At 49.2% G+C, this 15,275-nt stretch overlaps 6 protein-coding genes across 6 annotated transcripts; 3 read left to right on the top strand and 3 right to left on the bottom strand.

Moving 5' to 3' along the window:
- Positions 1 to 778: 778 nt before the first annotated feature.
- On the bottom strand, positions 779 to 2,700 carry BDW74DRAFT_167150 (putative amino acid transporter; the record flags this gene model as incomplete). The annotated part of the gene is made up of 5 exons (XM_073726660.1): positions 779 to 810; positions 862 to 1,220; positions 1,277 to 1,481; positions 1,597 to 1,756; positions 1,804 to 2,700. 5 exons carry the CDS (start codon positions 2,698 to 2,700, stop codon positions 779 to 781), a joined length of 1,653 nt encoding a protein of 550 aa, XP_073585206.1.
- A 522-nt stretch (positions 2,701 to 3,222) lies between these two features.
- BDW74DRAFT_176801 (uncharacterized protein) lies at positions 3,223 to 5,152 on the top strand (the record flags this gene model as incomplete). Its single annotated transcript, XM_073728734.1, has 3 exons — positions 3,223 to 3,546; positions 3,617 to 4,225; positions 4,283 to 5,152. The coding sequence occupies 3 exons, from the start codon at positions 3,223 to 3,225 to the stop codon at positions 5,150 to 5,152; spliced, it is 1,803 nt and encodes a 600-aa protein (XP_073585205.1).
- A 352-nt stretch (positions 5,153 to 5,504) lies between these two features.
- Positions 5,505 to 6,695, bottom strand: yphA (tyrosine phosphatase family protein). Its single transcript, XM_073722330.1, has 4 exons — positions 6,509 to 6,695; positions 6,280 to 6,448; positions 6,031 to 6,226; positions 5,505 to 5,978 (listed from the first exon to the last, which is right to left on the bottom strand). The coding sequence occupies exons 1-4, from the start codon at positions 6,561 to 6,563 to the stop codon at positions 5,694 to 5,696; spliced, it is 705 nt and encodes a 234-aa protein (XP_073585204.1). The 5' UTR covers positions 6,564 to 6,695; the 3' UTR covers positions 5,505 to 5,693.
- A 793-nt stretch (positions 6,696 to 7,488) lies between these two features.
- On the bottom strand, positions 7,489 to 8,660 carry BDW74DRAFT_176799 (3'-5'-exodeoxyribonuclease; the record flags this gene model as incomplete). The annotated part of the gene is made up of 5 exons (XM_073728733.1): positions 7,489 to 7,540; positions 7,594 to 7,784; positions 7,846 to 8,336; positions 8,384 to 8,561; positions 8,625 to 8,660. The coding sequence occupies 5 exons, from the start codon at positions 8,658 to 8,660 to the stop codon at positions 7,489 to 7,491; spliced, it is 948 nt and encodes a 315-aa protein (XP_073585203.1).
- A 715-nt stretch (positions 8,661 to 9,375) lies between these two features.
- BDW74DRAFT_133319 (FMN-dependent alpha-hydroxy acid dehydrogenase) lies at positions 9,376 to 11,424 on the top strand. Its single transcript, XM_073722332.1, has 4 exons — positions 9,376 to 9,830; positions 9,883 to 10,388; positions 10,440 to 11,109; positions 11,164 to 11,424. The coding sequence occupies exons 1-4, from the start codon at positions 9,698 to 9,700 to the stop codon at positions 11,337 to 11,339; spliced, it is 1,485 nt and encodes a 494-aa protein (XP_073585202.1). The 5' UTR covers positions 9,376 to 9,697; the 3' UTR covers positions 11,340 to 11,424.
- Positions 11,425 to 13,118: 1,694 nt separating this feature from the next.
- Positions 13,119 to 14,250, top strand: BDW74DRAFT_133057 (uncharacterized protein). Its single transcript, XM_073722331.1, has 3 exons — positions 13,119 to 13,470; positions 13,533 to 13,621; positions 13,688 to 14,250. Exons 1-3 carry the CDS (start codon positions 13,249 to 13,251, stop codon positions 14,121 to 14,123), a joined length of 747 nt encoding a protein of 248 aa, XP_073585201.1. The 5' UTR covers positions 13,119 to 13,248; the 3' UTR covers positions 14,124 to 14,250.
- The last annotated feature ends 1,025 nt before the right edge of the window (positions 14,251 to 15,275 follow it).

Below are 15,275 nucleotides of genomic sequence, written 5' to 3'. Positions count from 1 at the left end.
TAATGTACGCCAGGATACACGGAGACTGAGGAGGCGAGGAGGGAAGCACGATGTTGCAGTGAGTGTAAAAGAGTCTGTGACCAGAGTGCGGGTGGTTGACTGAGTAGGGAAAGAGGACGTGTTATAGCGGTGGGAAAGTATTCTTTCAGTCCGAGACAATTGATGCAGGCTTGGAAGTGAAAAGCGGAAAGGAAAGCCCCCTATGACACCTATGGCCTAAATAATGTCAGTCCACAATTCACTCGTTCTCTCATAGGGCATGTGTTAAGACCGCACGTCACTCTGAAAGTGTGGACCGATAGATAGGGGGCCGGTCCTCCGAAAGAAGTAGGCTGGGATTCGGGCGCGAGAGATGGGTCCTAGACAACGGAAACAAAGTTTCTCTGGAACGAACGATGATACGGGGTAGATTGAGAAGATGTGGGGGTGTAGAGGCGAAGATAGTTGGGGGGAAATAAAGATGGATCCCAACCGCGTTGTACTGAAACCCGTGGACGCAAACGCAACAATGCGGACGAGCAAATATTTGCCCGTGGTCTGCGTTTGCCTTTTCAGTGGCTAGACCTTCTCAATACAGGTTATGCTGCAGATCATTGTTCTTCTGTTAATCTTCTGGTTTTGGTTGGTTATAGTCAGTAAAATGTACGCCAGAAGAGCAACAGATGATATTGTTATTGAGGTTGATGTCAGCTCGCAGCACATGTCTATATGTACAATTATTTGCAACGTTAGCCGGGATCTAATGTATGTAATATACAGGCAAAGCGAGGCTTGAGATTCAAGTACTGCAAGTCGCTGTACCACCTTCGTCTAGGTTCGCTCTGTGTCAGTTACGTCTTCCAAGGATGATAGAGAACATACTCTTTATCATTTTCCCAACCGCCTGTAGAAGGCTTACCCCCATAACTGTTACCCCGAAGACGATACACACGTATGCAGGGGTTTTCGATCTGCGGGAGCCGTTACTTAGCTTGATATAGCACAGAGGTGGGAAGATATAGGCCAACGAAGCTGCGCTTGTCGCTCCGATCAGTTCAAACACGGCACCCAAGTCGCAGGTCAACAGCGCCATGGCTACGGAGGTTAGCACCAAGGCAGTTGAGAAGATCAGGTGGCGATTCATGTTGAAGGGCTCGTCGGGGAAGTAGTAGGTCGTCATGACCTCTCGGCAAACAAATGCCTCTAGTGGTAACGTGGTAAGCATGTTCAGGCCAAAGCAACTAGATGGACGTTAGTTTACCGGTGGTCGGAAGTCCTGATTAGACGTGGTACTCACAGACGCGCTATGTTGATCAGAATATTATCCGATGGGAAATTGTTGAGTACATTGCCTTGCGTTTCAGAACCGAAGAAGAGGAAACCAGACACACCCATGAGCAGACACATAAGAAGCGATATCCCAGTTGAGTAATGAGTAACCTTGGCAAATCGATCCAGAGTTGGTTTCTTCAGTGAACCGTAGATCAGAAGGCTATTGTGGTCTTGAGAATGTCAGCTTTAGTGTACTAACTGAGGAGCCCTACGTACGGCAAACAAACGCTAAGAATAGTTAGTATATAGTTTACAAAATATGCTGAGAACTGCAACTGGACATACCAAATGAGATCACTCCAACAGCTTGGAAAAAGCCGGTGTTTACCAAGAGCAGGCTTTTCACGTCACCACGAGATTCGGGTGGGACTCGGAAACCCTGGGTAACAACGGCGACAACAATGACGGCCATACTAATCAAGGCCAAAGTGGATGCTTTAGCTAGCTACCCAAAAGTCAGCAGCAGAAACAAAGCCATGAGTGGTATCAAACCTTGGCGATATCTCGATATAAAGACAATGGGTATGAGATACCCAGAACGAGAAGCACAATGATAGCTCGCCTGTCGGTGAGGAGCCAAAGAAACGACATTTCCCGCAGAGAGGGAAACAAAGAACTCAAGACGTGGGGTATGGTATCCCCGACAATGATGCAGAAGGCGATCATACCACCAAACGCGAATGCCCATTGAGCCACGGAGATGGCAATTAGGCCTGATTTCCCGAAGCAATGCTGCATCGTTGCCTGGAAGGAATCCGCGCCGCTCAGCTTAGAATTGACCACTATCAGACGGATAGTCCAGTCCACCGTTATAGTAAGCGCAACAAGAAGAAGAGTCCCCATCACCATGCCTGATTGCCGCAGCGCATAAGGTTGGCCGATGATTCCCGCCCCGATGATGCTGTTCGCCATATTCATGAACGCCATTTTCATCCCACTCCTCGGCCTTGCGCCCTCGAGATGCTCCTCAGGAAAGAACTCTTCGGACGTCGCCAGAGTCACGCTAGGTGCCTCAATGTTTGTTAAAAGGGGTATTCTTTGTCCAGCATGATGTCTCCCAGAACGACCCCTGTCAACGTAGTCCTCCTCGTCCAGCCACTGTACGTCTTCAGAATCGCGATTGTCCACGTTGGCACGGCCCTCGTCCTCACTGTCATCAGCGATATCGAATCTCACGCGGTTCTGTGTCCGGGGCGGGCGACGCCCTGCATCCGCAGGCGGAAATGGCGTAGATCGCGATGGCGGCTCATCAGGAGTTGCGCTGCTTACATCCGGGAGAACGGTATTGTGCTCCTCGTTCGACAAATCTGAGAGAAGGTGCTGTGACTCCAGCTCAATATGGCCATCAGCATCAGCCGGAGAATGTTGCTGTCTCTCATCACCGCGCATTGCTGATTTTGAGAGTGCTGACAGGCATCATGTCAATGAAATAGCTCCATCAAATGTGGCCAGTATACACGTGATAGTGAATTTATCGATAAGCTTATCGATAGGCTTATCTCCAACCTAGGCGCAGCTCCGAGCTGTACTCCGCATGCTTTCACAAACTCAAATGTATACGATTTTGGGAGTCGGACATGACATTTTACTAATTGAGAAATAGCTGGCTCGGTGTATAGGAGGTGTACTATTCAGCTTTTAGCTAAGATGGGATCCTCATCCTCTACGGCACAGCGCCAGCGCAGGTTCGTAGAAATATCTTAACACCCAAAAATGAGTTACAACTCGAGCTTTACAACTCAGCACGTTTTCTGAAGCAATGTCTCTATACCGCTTGATAATTATTCGCAGACAAATGGGACTATAAGTTGGTGGGCGAGGGGTACTTGAGTTAGTCTTGGAATATATATTCGGACAGCACTTCAAATCTGACAACAAACTTCTGAGCATCCTTGAAACCCCCTACAGACGATGGCTGACTTCAAAGCCAATGAGATACGACCATTAGAGAGCATATATCATGAGTTGCTCTATAGATCTTGGACAGAGACACTTTCGTTCTTCAGTTTCAGATCTAACGCTATCCTTACGAGCCTCCGCGTCGATATTGCTTCCTCCAGAGAGAACAGACATTCACGACCTGAAGCGTTTAAAAGAAGCGCTGGGATCTGGCAGTATCTGGTGTCTCAAGCGCCTGAAATCAAGCTAGATATCCGAATTGCTTCAGTGCTTGAGATGCACCCACCCCTCGCGCATTTTGTGTCTCAAGTTGGTGACTCTATTTGTAGAGCCAAAGTACGTCTTGATTTAGCAGCCCCAAAGTGTACGCTGGCAAGAACCTACTGAGCAAGCTGACAACTGGCAGATGTGGACAGATTTAGGTCTTGCTGTGTTTTACAAAAGCTGCATTTACGAACCCGAGCAGTCATCTCCAACATTCGTTCTCTCATTTGGGTTACAAAAGCGTCTTGGGCCAGAACAAAGGACGGCTGCTCTTAGATTACCCAAGGTCTTGAGAGATGCCAGCGACGCAATTCCGCCTACTGACGTGCCGACTTTCCGTATAACCGCCATCGACGCCCGCATGGATTATAGTCATGAAGACAAACGAAGGAGACGGCCGTCACAAACTAGACAACGCCAAAGGAACCATCTCATACAAGCAACGGAGTTCAACAATTGGGACAGATATTGGACATATCATCTGCCAAACGGCGTTCCATTCTTGGAAGAAGCCGACGACCCGCTACTCCAAAATGACATTGAGGAACTGGACGCAGGATGGGGAGATCCTGCCCATACAGACCCCGAAATGTCTACCCGTACAGAACTTGGCACATTGTTTCGAGAGGGACTGAGGACACTGGTCCTTGGTGCCGGTTTAGGACGACGAAGGAGAAGCCAAACAAGTGCCGACACCTTCCATAGCCTATCCGGGATCGCCCCGTCAGTCTTCAAGCTCGGCTATCGTGAGGTAAGCTCTGCAACAAGAGCATAGACTCAATCTGACAGCGTCTCTTTTTTAATCTAGGCAATGAACCAGCGCTCACGGTTGATATCATCAATCGTGAAATCTCTGACCTCATTAGTGACGCGCAGCAATGGCCAAACTCTCAAGGACAAGTTTGCGACCACCGAACCTGTACTCAACTCAAGTTCGCATACTTCTCTATCTCCGAGAAATAACAACCTAAAGACTATTAACAAGACACGCCTCTGGACCATGGCCCAAAAACAACTCTATAGCACACCAATCCCGAAGCACCTGAAACATTCTTCCAATCAATTGCCCGGCTCAGACAGCGGCGAAGAGGCCCAGCATGAGAACCTCCTCTCCGAAACAATGACGGAAGGATTAGCCTACATTGGCGACGATCCCATCGATGCCGACGACGGATTGAATTTCAGTTCGGAGATCTGCTCTGACGGCAGCGAACACAGTCTTATTTTCGACTATGAAGAGTCTGACGACGAATATGATTCCATCATGATCCTCGAAGACTCTAATACCACACGCCCAGCACCAATTCCAGAGAAATATCTTGAGGATTTGGCCTTGAGAAGCAACTTCCCAGCTCTTTCCAAATACAAGATAAACATAACATCGCCAGAATCACGCACATCATCAGGCCCGTTATCAATTACCAGTCAGGACAGACCAGGCACAGATCAGGACATGCTTGATGTGGATTCCGAGTCCGTAAAGGGCTTTCCATCTCATCCTAGCCAAGAGTCCTCAATAAATGCACATCACGAAGAGTATCAGGCCTTTATCGATTTGTGCGAGAGTCATCTATACCTGAACCAGCGCTGGGCGTCCTTTCTAGACAGTCCACCTACTGGTCGAAGCTCACATCTCAGTGGGGAAAATGATTTTGATATGCTCTGTGATAACTTATGATCAAAGGCCGGTTGTCGGCAAATCCTCCATAAGATGGGCCTATATAGTTCTTTCGAATGTAGAGTATAGTATGTATCTTGATATGGAGAAAGCCCCTCAGAATAGACATAAATATTGCATGTGCACGTTTATGCTCTCTATGCCTACTGCGCAGCTCGAATGAGGCATATTGTCATATTCAGGAGAGGCATGACAAACAGTCGTGTTGTGAGAGAAATATTGACACAGATAATATACGCGCAATAAGATGAAGTCATTTGTATGGCTCACAAGGGCTCCTCGGGGTTTGGGCAAGGGTAGGGTATAGTAAAGTACAAGAGGTAGAAGGAAACGAAAGCAAAACCCAAGATAATCAAGCAGCCGTCTATCATTAAAAATTCGCGCCGAGTGCATAGAACTCAATATATTAGATCACAACGACAAAAGAAACATCTACTCCCTGACCAAATCGCTTAGCGCTTAAACCATACCACATAACGCCATTGAAGCCACACAGTGCGAATCAAAGTTGTTCAACATGGAAAAGAAGCCCATATGTGGTTCAAGAAGCCACACGAATACCATTACGAGCGGGTTGAAGAAGATTCTCAGGCGAGTTCTGGTCCTTTCCTTGTGGTATATTGCTGTAGGTTCCGGAGCGTTCCCACGACTTTGCATCCGAAGCCTGGGGCAGTTGAGAGAGCGTTGAGGGGTCGAATTCATCGATAAACACCTCGTCCAGCAGTCGTTGTTTTGGACGAGAATAACGGAAATACTCGTCGAGGATGTCCTGCCTGTTCCAACCTTGGAGCCTCCGAAAACACCCAGTCACGCACCCAGTACGATGCTATTACCGGCTATTAGAGACTGGGCCACGAAATTTGAACTTCAGTACTTACTTTCCCTTTATTGCAGTGGATGAGAATAGGGTGGTTGGCCTTGTTGAGCATTAGTCGCAGAATGGCGTTCACGACACAATCTGGTGTTTTGACCGCAGGATCCTTGTTCGCAATGAACGGGATGCGATGATGCGTGATGCCACTCTCTTTCAGAAAACTCTCGTGGCTCTGCGTAAAGGGCTCCTCGACGAGGGTACTGTGAATTGTGTGTAAGTCATGGTTTGGGGGATGACGGGGGCAAGACCTTACATTATGGTTCGCAGTCCTAGAGCTCTGAGAGCCGAAAGGTTCCAGGGCTGAGGAAATGAGCTGCGATAGATTCCTTTCACAATCTCCCCGAAATTCTCAGGGAGTTCTGGGGCTCCAACATCTGAGTCCACGGAGTCCAACGACGAGACCCTAGCGCCTTGCTTGTCAACTATAGCGAGAAAGCTATCAGTTAGCAACATAGGGCACGGGTCAAGATCGCGATACCTACCTTGCTGACATTCATTAGCGTTGTTGGTGGTCTTTTTTATCAGCGGGTACGTCATCGTCGAAGCGTTTCAAGAGGTAATAAACGGTTGGCGCGACGCGTCGCCCACGGCCAAAAAGAGGGAATATTGTTGAAATCCTGCAGAGGCTTGAAAGAAAGTATTGACTGCAGAAATTCAACGTAGCCATTAAAACAGAAGGGAAATGAGAAAAGAAAAGAAACGGCCAATCTAAGGTAGACTGCGAAGCCTAGCTGTCCACCTGGAGGCCAACCATGTTGAAAGGAATTGTGAAAAAGTCGAGCTGGACAGAACAGACGACGAAATGGTTGATTTCCGGATGATGCCCAGTATGCGGAAGGGTGGTGGGTGGATAAAGAAAGGTTCAGTGTTGATAGTGAAAAGGTACCCGGGCGGTGAGGTGTGTAGAGGAGTAAACAGCCACAATAGACTGCGAAAAAGGCCTTTAAGTGTGCAGCCTGGAAATTTTTTGAATGAGACACGGACAGAACTGCAGGGACCCGAAAAACAGCCAAAAAGAAGTATGTGGAGGTGGTTAAGGAGGCATGGTTGAGAATAAGCAGTAGCAGGATCAAGGTATTTACTTATCGCAGGTTTATGACAGACAAGGAGCCAAAATGTCGCATTTGCAAACTCTGTAAAGGTAGAAATGCTTGCCTAGTGGACCACAAGTGAGTTGCTCAGGCAGCCCTAGGTAGAAGCTTAGTGCAAATGAGTGGAAGGAGGTAAAGAAGGAAAGCAGGATGGACGCCACAACAGCAATCTGCATGGCAGTGAGAAGAGATTTCATCTTTTCCGAAGTGTCCGGAAGCTCCGACTCTAAATCCCTTGCTTTAGTAGCAATTCTTCGCCATCTAGCTCTATACATATAAATACACGACTGACTGATTCCATGTGCATCCGTCCTTGGCATCATAAAATCCGCAGGGCTATGTGAGAAAAGCAGCGACAGAGTATTGATAAATCAAGGGGTTTCTTCCCCGAGCCCAAACATCTTGACGGAGTTGGTCCACGCGCTATGAGCGAAGAATGAGCGATGAAATGAATATAGTAGATGGGGAGGACTCACGCTTCACAGACCTCCTCCACGGTTATTCCCTTGACCCCGGCAATGACATGCGCGACCTGAGCTATCGCAACAGGTTCGTTGCGGCCCTTGACCATACAGCCCTTTTGCCATTTTTCCTTCTTGACTGCTTTTGGCAGTGGTGGTGCTCCATTCAGGAATTTCGACGACGCGTGGGAGGGACGTATCTCGCACTGTGTGGTAAAGTCAGCAGCCTAGAACAAAAAAAACAAGCATGACAATGATGATTCTTACCCAAGGCCCATCAGTCTCAATTTGAATTCGTTCTAACGGGATGGCCTTTACTACTTCCAAGTTCTCTTCAGTCTTCAGGCTGCACCCGTTGACTCCAATATCCAGACCAAGCGCCACCAGTCTGTTCATCTCCTCCAGTGTCCCTGTAAAGCTGTGAACGAGCCCTCGTTTTGGCAGCTTTTCCAACCTTGGTGCCAGAAGCCTTTCAAAGTCTTCGCCCGCTGCTCTTGAATGCAGAAAAAGCGGAAGCTGAATCTCGACCGCGAGGTCAAGCTGGGCTTCGAAGTATTTCAATTGGGGCTCCTTTGGGCTCAGGAAAAGCCGATCATAATCCAAGCCGAATTCACCAAATGCAACGGCATGGCCTGCTTGCTTCGCCTCTAGTGCTAATGACCGAAGCTCATCCAGCAGCTTTTCCGGACCGCCGGGGAAGCTATCAAACATCTTGGCCTGGCAAGGATGAACTCCAACGGTTGCGTAGCAGAAGCCGGCTGGTGGTCCTTAGTCTTTGTTGTCGCAATGGATAATCTGAACTTACGGTATTTCTGTGCAATCTCAATCGCGCGCTTGGATTCCTCCAGGTCAGAGCCGGTAACCATAAACTTCTGGCAGCCAACATCCCGTGCTCGCTCAATAATATCGTCTAAGTCACCATCGTGAACTTGTTTCCCGTGATAGTTGCCTTGGAATACCGGGTCACTCAGGTTGATGCCAATCTGAGTTTTAGGCCTCTAATCAGCTTCCCGATGGCGAAGTAGCCGTAAACAAAGAGAACCCACATCCACATATCTAAGGGTTGGGCTCGTCTCACCCATTGTGAACAAGTGGGCAGATGCGGACAAATACGCAGGGCTTCCCCGCCTGGCGAATGTGGGATGGGGCACTGAAGGTCGAGAAACAGTACCGGTTGTATAAGACGCTGCCTAACCATGAGCATACGGACAAATAAGATATATAACAAGATAAGCCCGGTCTGATACCAGGAGACCGTTAATAAGTACATCAAATGTACGAACATACCTTGGCTCTGGCACAGAGGAGACGATAATCGGGGACACACCTTGCTTCGTCTAGCGATATGGGAAAAAGCAATATATGTGATGGAACTCCCAAGTTTTCTGAAAGTGCTGTCTACGAAAAAGCTTACATTCATCGGTAGACTGAGCGAATGTTTTCTTATGCAGTGCTTTATGAATGTGAAGAACATTTCAGAGGCTGAATGTCGCCGTTTGTGCCTGAGTCTTGGCGATCACCAGCCACTGGAGCTGTGGCTGATGCAGTTCCCGAACATTTCGGCAGTTATCCGATCGTTTCCTTCAAAACTCGACCCGAGAGTGAGAACAATACAGACTGTCACTGCTAGCCCGTTCAAAGGGTGCACAATACTGATATCTCGGTCGCTATGTTTGGCCACCATGACCCTGGCAGACTTCGAAGCTGTCGAAAGGGCCTTCAGTTCAATTGCAGGAGATCAAGCCGCGCGTCTAGACACGGTTGAAGTCATTGACTGTAGTATGAACAATTGGTCGGGAACCTTCCGAGAAATCTGATGTGATCTTTCTAGCCATGGCGAATGAAAACCACACATTTTGCGGAGTTATTCCCGTTGCCCTGTGGGCCTACTAACATTCTCCGCACACCATCGCTGAGAAGTGCGGAGGTCCGGGGTTCCTCGGACGCACTTAGCCCGACACTAAGTCGTATAACTTCACGTCCCTCTCCGCATGTTCCCGCAGGGATCGAGGCCTTCCAGACAGCGCGGCCTGCTCCCCTTATACGGAACAATCTGCTTTTGCGTTTTCTGGCTGAATCGAGTACTCGCAGTGGTTGATCACGACATCTATTGTGCAGGATGGCGCAAGAGAAGCTCTTATCTACCCAAGAGATATCCAGCCATAAAACGCCAGATGATTGCTGGATCGTGGTCGACAATCAAGTGTGGGATGTGACTGATTTCTTGGAGACGCATCCCGGAGGGCCCACAAGTGAGCTCAGACGATGAGGCCCACTAAGTGCTATCGCTAATCAAGTCTTTAGTTATCTTGAAATACGCTGGCCGCGATGCCACCAAGGCGTACTCCGAAGTTCACACCCCAGGGCTCTTGAGAGCCGAATTGGCACCGGAGCAGCATAAGGGCAGGCTTGATGAGTCGACGATCGACGAAAACTGGCATAAGCAACCAGCGAGCGAGAACCCTGAAGCAGTGTGGGAGAACGACAAGCCGCCGCTCGAAACGCTGATCAACTCTCACGACTTCGAGCATGTGGCTTCCAGAACTGCCAGTAAGAAGACGTGGGCTTTTTACTCCAGCGCAGCAACGGATCTCATCACGCGTGATGCGAACAAATCATGCTTTGATCGTATTTGGTTTCGTCCTCGGGTGTTGAGAAATGTTCGGTCTGTGGATACCAAGTCAAAGGTTCTTGGAGTAGACAGCTCTATTCCATTGTTCGTCAGCCCTGCGGCCATGGCCAAACTTATTCACCAGGATGGAGAGTGCGCCATTGCGCGAGCATGTGAGAGCCGCGGGATCATGCAGGGAGTACGTCCTTGGAAATTGGCGCATTTTTTCTCTTGCTAATCATGGCGACAGGTTTCAAATAATTCTTCATACACAATAGAGGAGCTTAGGGATGCTGCCCCTGGTGCAAGCTTCTTTTTTCAGCTCTATGTCAATAGAGAGCGTGAAAAATCAGCGGCACTTCTACGGAAATGCTCGATTAACCCTAATATCAAAGCAATCTTTGTCACGGTCGACGCGGCATGGCCGGGGAAGCGGGAAGCAGACGAACGAGTCAAAGCTGACGAGGGCTTATCCGTTCCTATGGCCCCATCACAAGCAAAGAATGACAGCAAAGGCGGCGGGTTGGGACGAGTGATGGCAAGTTTCATTGATCCTGGACTGACGTGGGAGGATCTTGTGTGGGTTCGCAAACACACCCATCTTCCTGTATGCTTGAAAGGTGTTATGTCTGCAGACGATGCCATCTTAGCGATGGAAGCCGGCTTGGACGGTATCCTGCTCAGCAATCATGGCGGGCGCAATCTCGATACGAGTCCTCCATCGATTATTACACTTCTTGAGCTTCACAAGCGCTGTCCGGAGATCTTCGACAGGATGGAGATTTACGTGGACAGCGGTATCCGGCGGGGAACAGACATTCTGAAAGCTGTCTGCCTAGGCGCGACCGCAGTGGGGATGGGACGCAGCATGCTCTTCGCTACCAACTATGGACAAGCTGGAGTTGAGCATCTGATCGACAGTAAGTTCTTTTATTTACCAGCATATTCCTTGGATGCCGCGCTGACATTGTCAGTTTTGCGAGACGAACTGGAAACCGCTATGCGGAATACTGGGATTACCTCACTCGCTGAAGCTGGCCCTCACCTTGTCAACACCGGAGACGTTGACCACTTGGTGCCGGGGAGTCCTTTACATCCCTACGCTCGGAAGATTGCCAGGGGCCGTAGCTCAAGGGCATCTAAGCTTTAAGCCCTATGTGTACGGAGTACTGAACGCTTAAACCAACATTGTTCGATCGGGATCGCAGAGTGGCAGTCTGTACAAGGTCTCATACTATGCGCTCCTTATCGATCCGCAAACGATAAAGATCGACTTTGGCTTGCACCATTCTCGTTATTATGTTGCCTGATCATATCTTATGAGGTGTACGCTGCACGCTGTAGAACTACAGAGCACCATGCGCCAAGCGAGTCAGTGGAGACGGGAATTTTTAGACATTTTCAGCCACGTTTATCTCTCGAAATGCGGCATATACATCAGCACGATAAGCACCAGAACAAGGCCAGAACCTGACCTCATCCAGCCCAAAACCAGGGGTAATCTCAACGGAAATGCCCCGGAAATGCCAGGGCAACTCCGATAGTCCCAAGAGCTCACATGACCTGTTTCACCGCCCCTCAACAATTGCCAGAACAAGGCTACGAACGACTGGACAGCCAAAGGTCCCAGAAATACCGCGGCTATTCCAACATCTACACAGTAGCTGTAATCATAAAGCAGCGGACTAAGATCAACCTTTTGATCATCCCAATTCTGATTCGTCGTTCACTTCACCGTAGATTACATTGCGCGATGCGAGACGCTGCATTGTATTCTTGATCCTGGATGGAGCTTAATGAGCGTGCCTAGAAAGATAGACATGATTCGTACTTTGGATATGCGTATCCTGCAGCATAGCGAGGGGCATCTTACTACTCCATTTTCAAGGCATCATGTCATGGACTTATGGACATGGTCAAGGCCACAGCGCTGCATGGAGCCTGCCCAGGGTGATGATGGGTCTGATCTTCCACGTCATGACTGGGATTCTGCAGCACGCGAACAGCGCTTTACTCTTCAGCCTGCTGCGACGCAGTCAACACGTAATACTGGAGATGGAAGACGGATGCTCCTACTGGATGAAGCGATCGTGATGATATCGATTCCAAGGCGAGATAAATGATGGAAGCTCCGTTTGCTTCTCGAATAATGGAGTGATCTGCGTTAGTCTGTGGCTAGGCATGACCATGATTACTCTGGGCTCTGGGCACGCCTCACGGAATCGCGCGGCTGCTGGAGCTGATGAAACAGTTGAGAAGAGTCAAGAGTAAGATGGATGGTGCCAAATCCACCGTCATCCCGTCTCAGGCAACACGAAGCCGTTCTGTATACATTGCCTGATTTGCCGCCATTGGCCCACGCAGGCAGCACTCCGTACATACACCGGGAGATAATCATCCCTGTAACTCCGAAGGAGGATGGCGATGAGAAAAGAGTGGTCTCCTAGTCGTAGTATGCATCTGAGGGGGATGATCATGGGTCGGATTCCTCAACCTCGTTTACCCCTCCTTAATTCTGACCAGAGTTCCGTCTCCGATCCATGCTTTGACCAATAATGGCAAATGCGACGTTTCAATAAATCCAGCGAGGGAAGATGAAGATGTGCCAGAGAGTTGTCCGCCTGACCAAAATACCGTGAAGATCGATCTAGGGGCGCTACTATTAAACATCCGGGCGACTTGGCCCAGACCGACTCCAGAAAAGCCCACTCGCCCGCTGCAGAGTGGAGAGCTCAACATCCCCCAACCGTTCCACTTCTCCGAGCTCGACTGGGACTGCGTCCACCGTGTGTCTGTCATACCGGCACATTCAAGTACGGCCTGTTCCCTCCGGCTGAAGTCTGACTTCCTTCTCCCTCATCCTGATCTCATCTTCTCGTCTCTCAGCTTCTTGCGTCTTTACCTTCTCTTTCAGTACTTGCTACCTGGTCATACATTCTACTCTTGGCGTTGCACTACGGCCTATACTACATTCCCCATCCCTGCCTTTGATTCCTCACAGCTTTAAGCTCGTCGCAACCGCAATCAAATACTGTCTCGTCAGTTCAATACATCTCACAATGGCTGCTCCTCGTTCAACCTCGCTTCGCGCTCTTCGTCTGCTCTCCCAGCAGCATACCTTCTCTCCTGCCTACCGTCGGGGTCTACACATCACTGGCGCTCACTCTGCTCAGCCTGCCAATGTCTCAGATAAATCGACCTTGTACTCAACCCGTAACTTGGCCGACCTTAAGGGTGAGTGCCAAAAGCGCTCTTTGAGAGCCACTGGTACTCATGCAGAGGTATGCAACTCGCGCCCGCCCCATAAGCTACAATACCAATAGCTAACAACGTCTTGACGTAGCTCGTGGAACGTCTTTCCAACCACGATTTCCTGCAGTCCCGTGCTTTCAGCATTGCTATGAGGAGAATCAACAGCAATTCCAAGCCAGAGTACGTAACAACCCCCTTGCATCTTGCTCCGTTGTTCAGAAACCCAGACTAACACGACTTCTGTAGTACTCCTAGCCGCACATTCAACACATCCCGATCCCTCAAAGCCGTCAATGATTCATCTACCGTCGACTTTGCCTACATGCCCTCAGTTGCGGAGACAACCCATACCTCATGGGAGATGCCCGTTCCGATCCTTCCCGAGATGCACACCCACCTTGAGTCATCTGGGTCCTCGGACTCACCAATGAAGCCCCAGGTCTACACTGTTTCCGGTGACGGGATCAACGTCTCCGCAAGCCCCATGTCCGAGGTTGTCGATAATGACTCGGTTGAGATCGACCCGTTCTCGCTAACCGAAGCCGTCGGGAAATCGAGATATGCAGCCGAACTTAAGAGCCAGGAGCAACAGAGTGAAGCCAAATCCGTTGCCTCGGAACTTTGGAACGGGATTTTGGATGATATCTTAGGCCCTAAGCAGCAGAGTCCCCTGCGCAAGTGATCTGTTACTGTTGTTTGTCTTACTTAGCGCTGTACGAATGTTTCCTTGAATGTGTTTAATTTTCACGGAGTCTCTACCGACTGTCCTTCAACCTTGTTCTAATTTATCGAATATTTTCAAAAGCTGCGTACCTACGTATGCTTGCCTCGCCTGTCTCACATTATCCCGATGTACCTGATTGTCATGATCTTGAATTCAGAATCTGAACTTCAGGGAACTACCTCGTCCACAGATGTAGTACATGACGTAGCCAAATGCTTGGGACTACCATGATACCATCCCTTGCATACCAAGCACCTCCCCAGGGGGCCCTTACCTCGTACCCCCAGAAACTGTACCAAGTCAGGGCCCAATGCTCCTGCAGAGTCCAGGCTGTGGTATACGGTAGATTCCTACTCCGGATCTCCGCATTGGCTTTCGCACCTAACCCCACATATCTCTAACGGCCCTCGCTCCTTCTGACCGAGCCTCCGGGACCTAGGTTAAGTCGGTTTCTAGAAAATGGTAGATTGATAATCTAATCTGTTCCGTACGGACTACTCTGATCCTACCTAGGACCTAGGTATATCCCAGGAACTATACTCGGTGATATCAGTCTTCGGTAGTATACTCCGGCATGTCCCGACGTAGGACATTCACGACACGGCTTCGATGCTTGCCAAAGGCACTCCGTTGGTAAGCCAGTGAGAGGTGTGTATATATATTGCTCTGCCCGTATGTTTGTCTGTGGTGCCGCGTGGATTGTACTATACTCCTACTGTGCTATCCAGCATTGGAGTAATTGGGCATAGTGAGGGTATCACAATACTTCTAATTGCCATATGAACATATCTGACTAGAAGTCGCACTGACGTTAGTTCCTCGACCGCTTCAGCTTAGAATAATGATGACCCTTTTCGTATGCTTGACTATCTCTAGGTTTCTTGATTCAAGGAGACCTTGGTCGAGGCTTGACCATGGTTAGAGCATGATCACGAGTCATGAGCCTTCGGAGGCCAAATCAATCTGTACAAAGCATGAACCACATTCAGGAGCAAAGCAGAACCGCCTGTAGGCACCATAGCCAGCCGGTCGGTAATTTTGCTCAGAATAAGCATGAGACTTGGCACAAATAGCAATCATCCGTGCGTTTGCTGGAGAGTCTAGGTTTTG

Source organism: Aspergillus multicolor (assembly GCF_047715735.1).
Source record: "Aspergillus multicolor strain CBS 133.54 unplaced genomic scaffold BDW74scaffold_8, whole genome shotgun sequence".
NCBI lineage: Eukaryota > Fungi > Ascomycota > Eurotiomycetes > Eurotiales > Aspergillaceae > Aspergillus > Aspergillus multicolor.
This window is presented reverse-complemented; position numbering and strand designations above follow the sequence as displayed.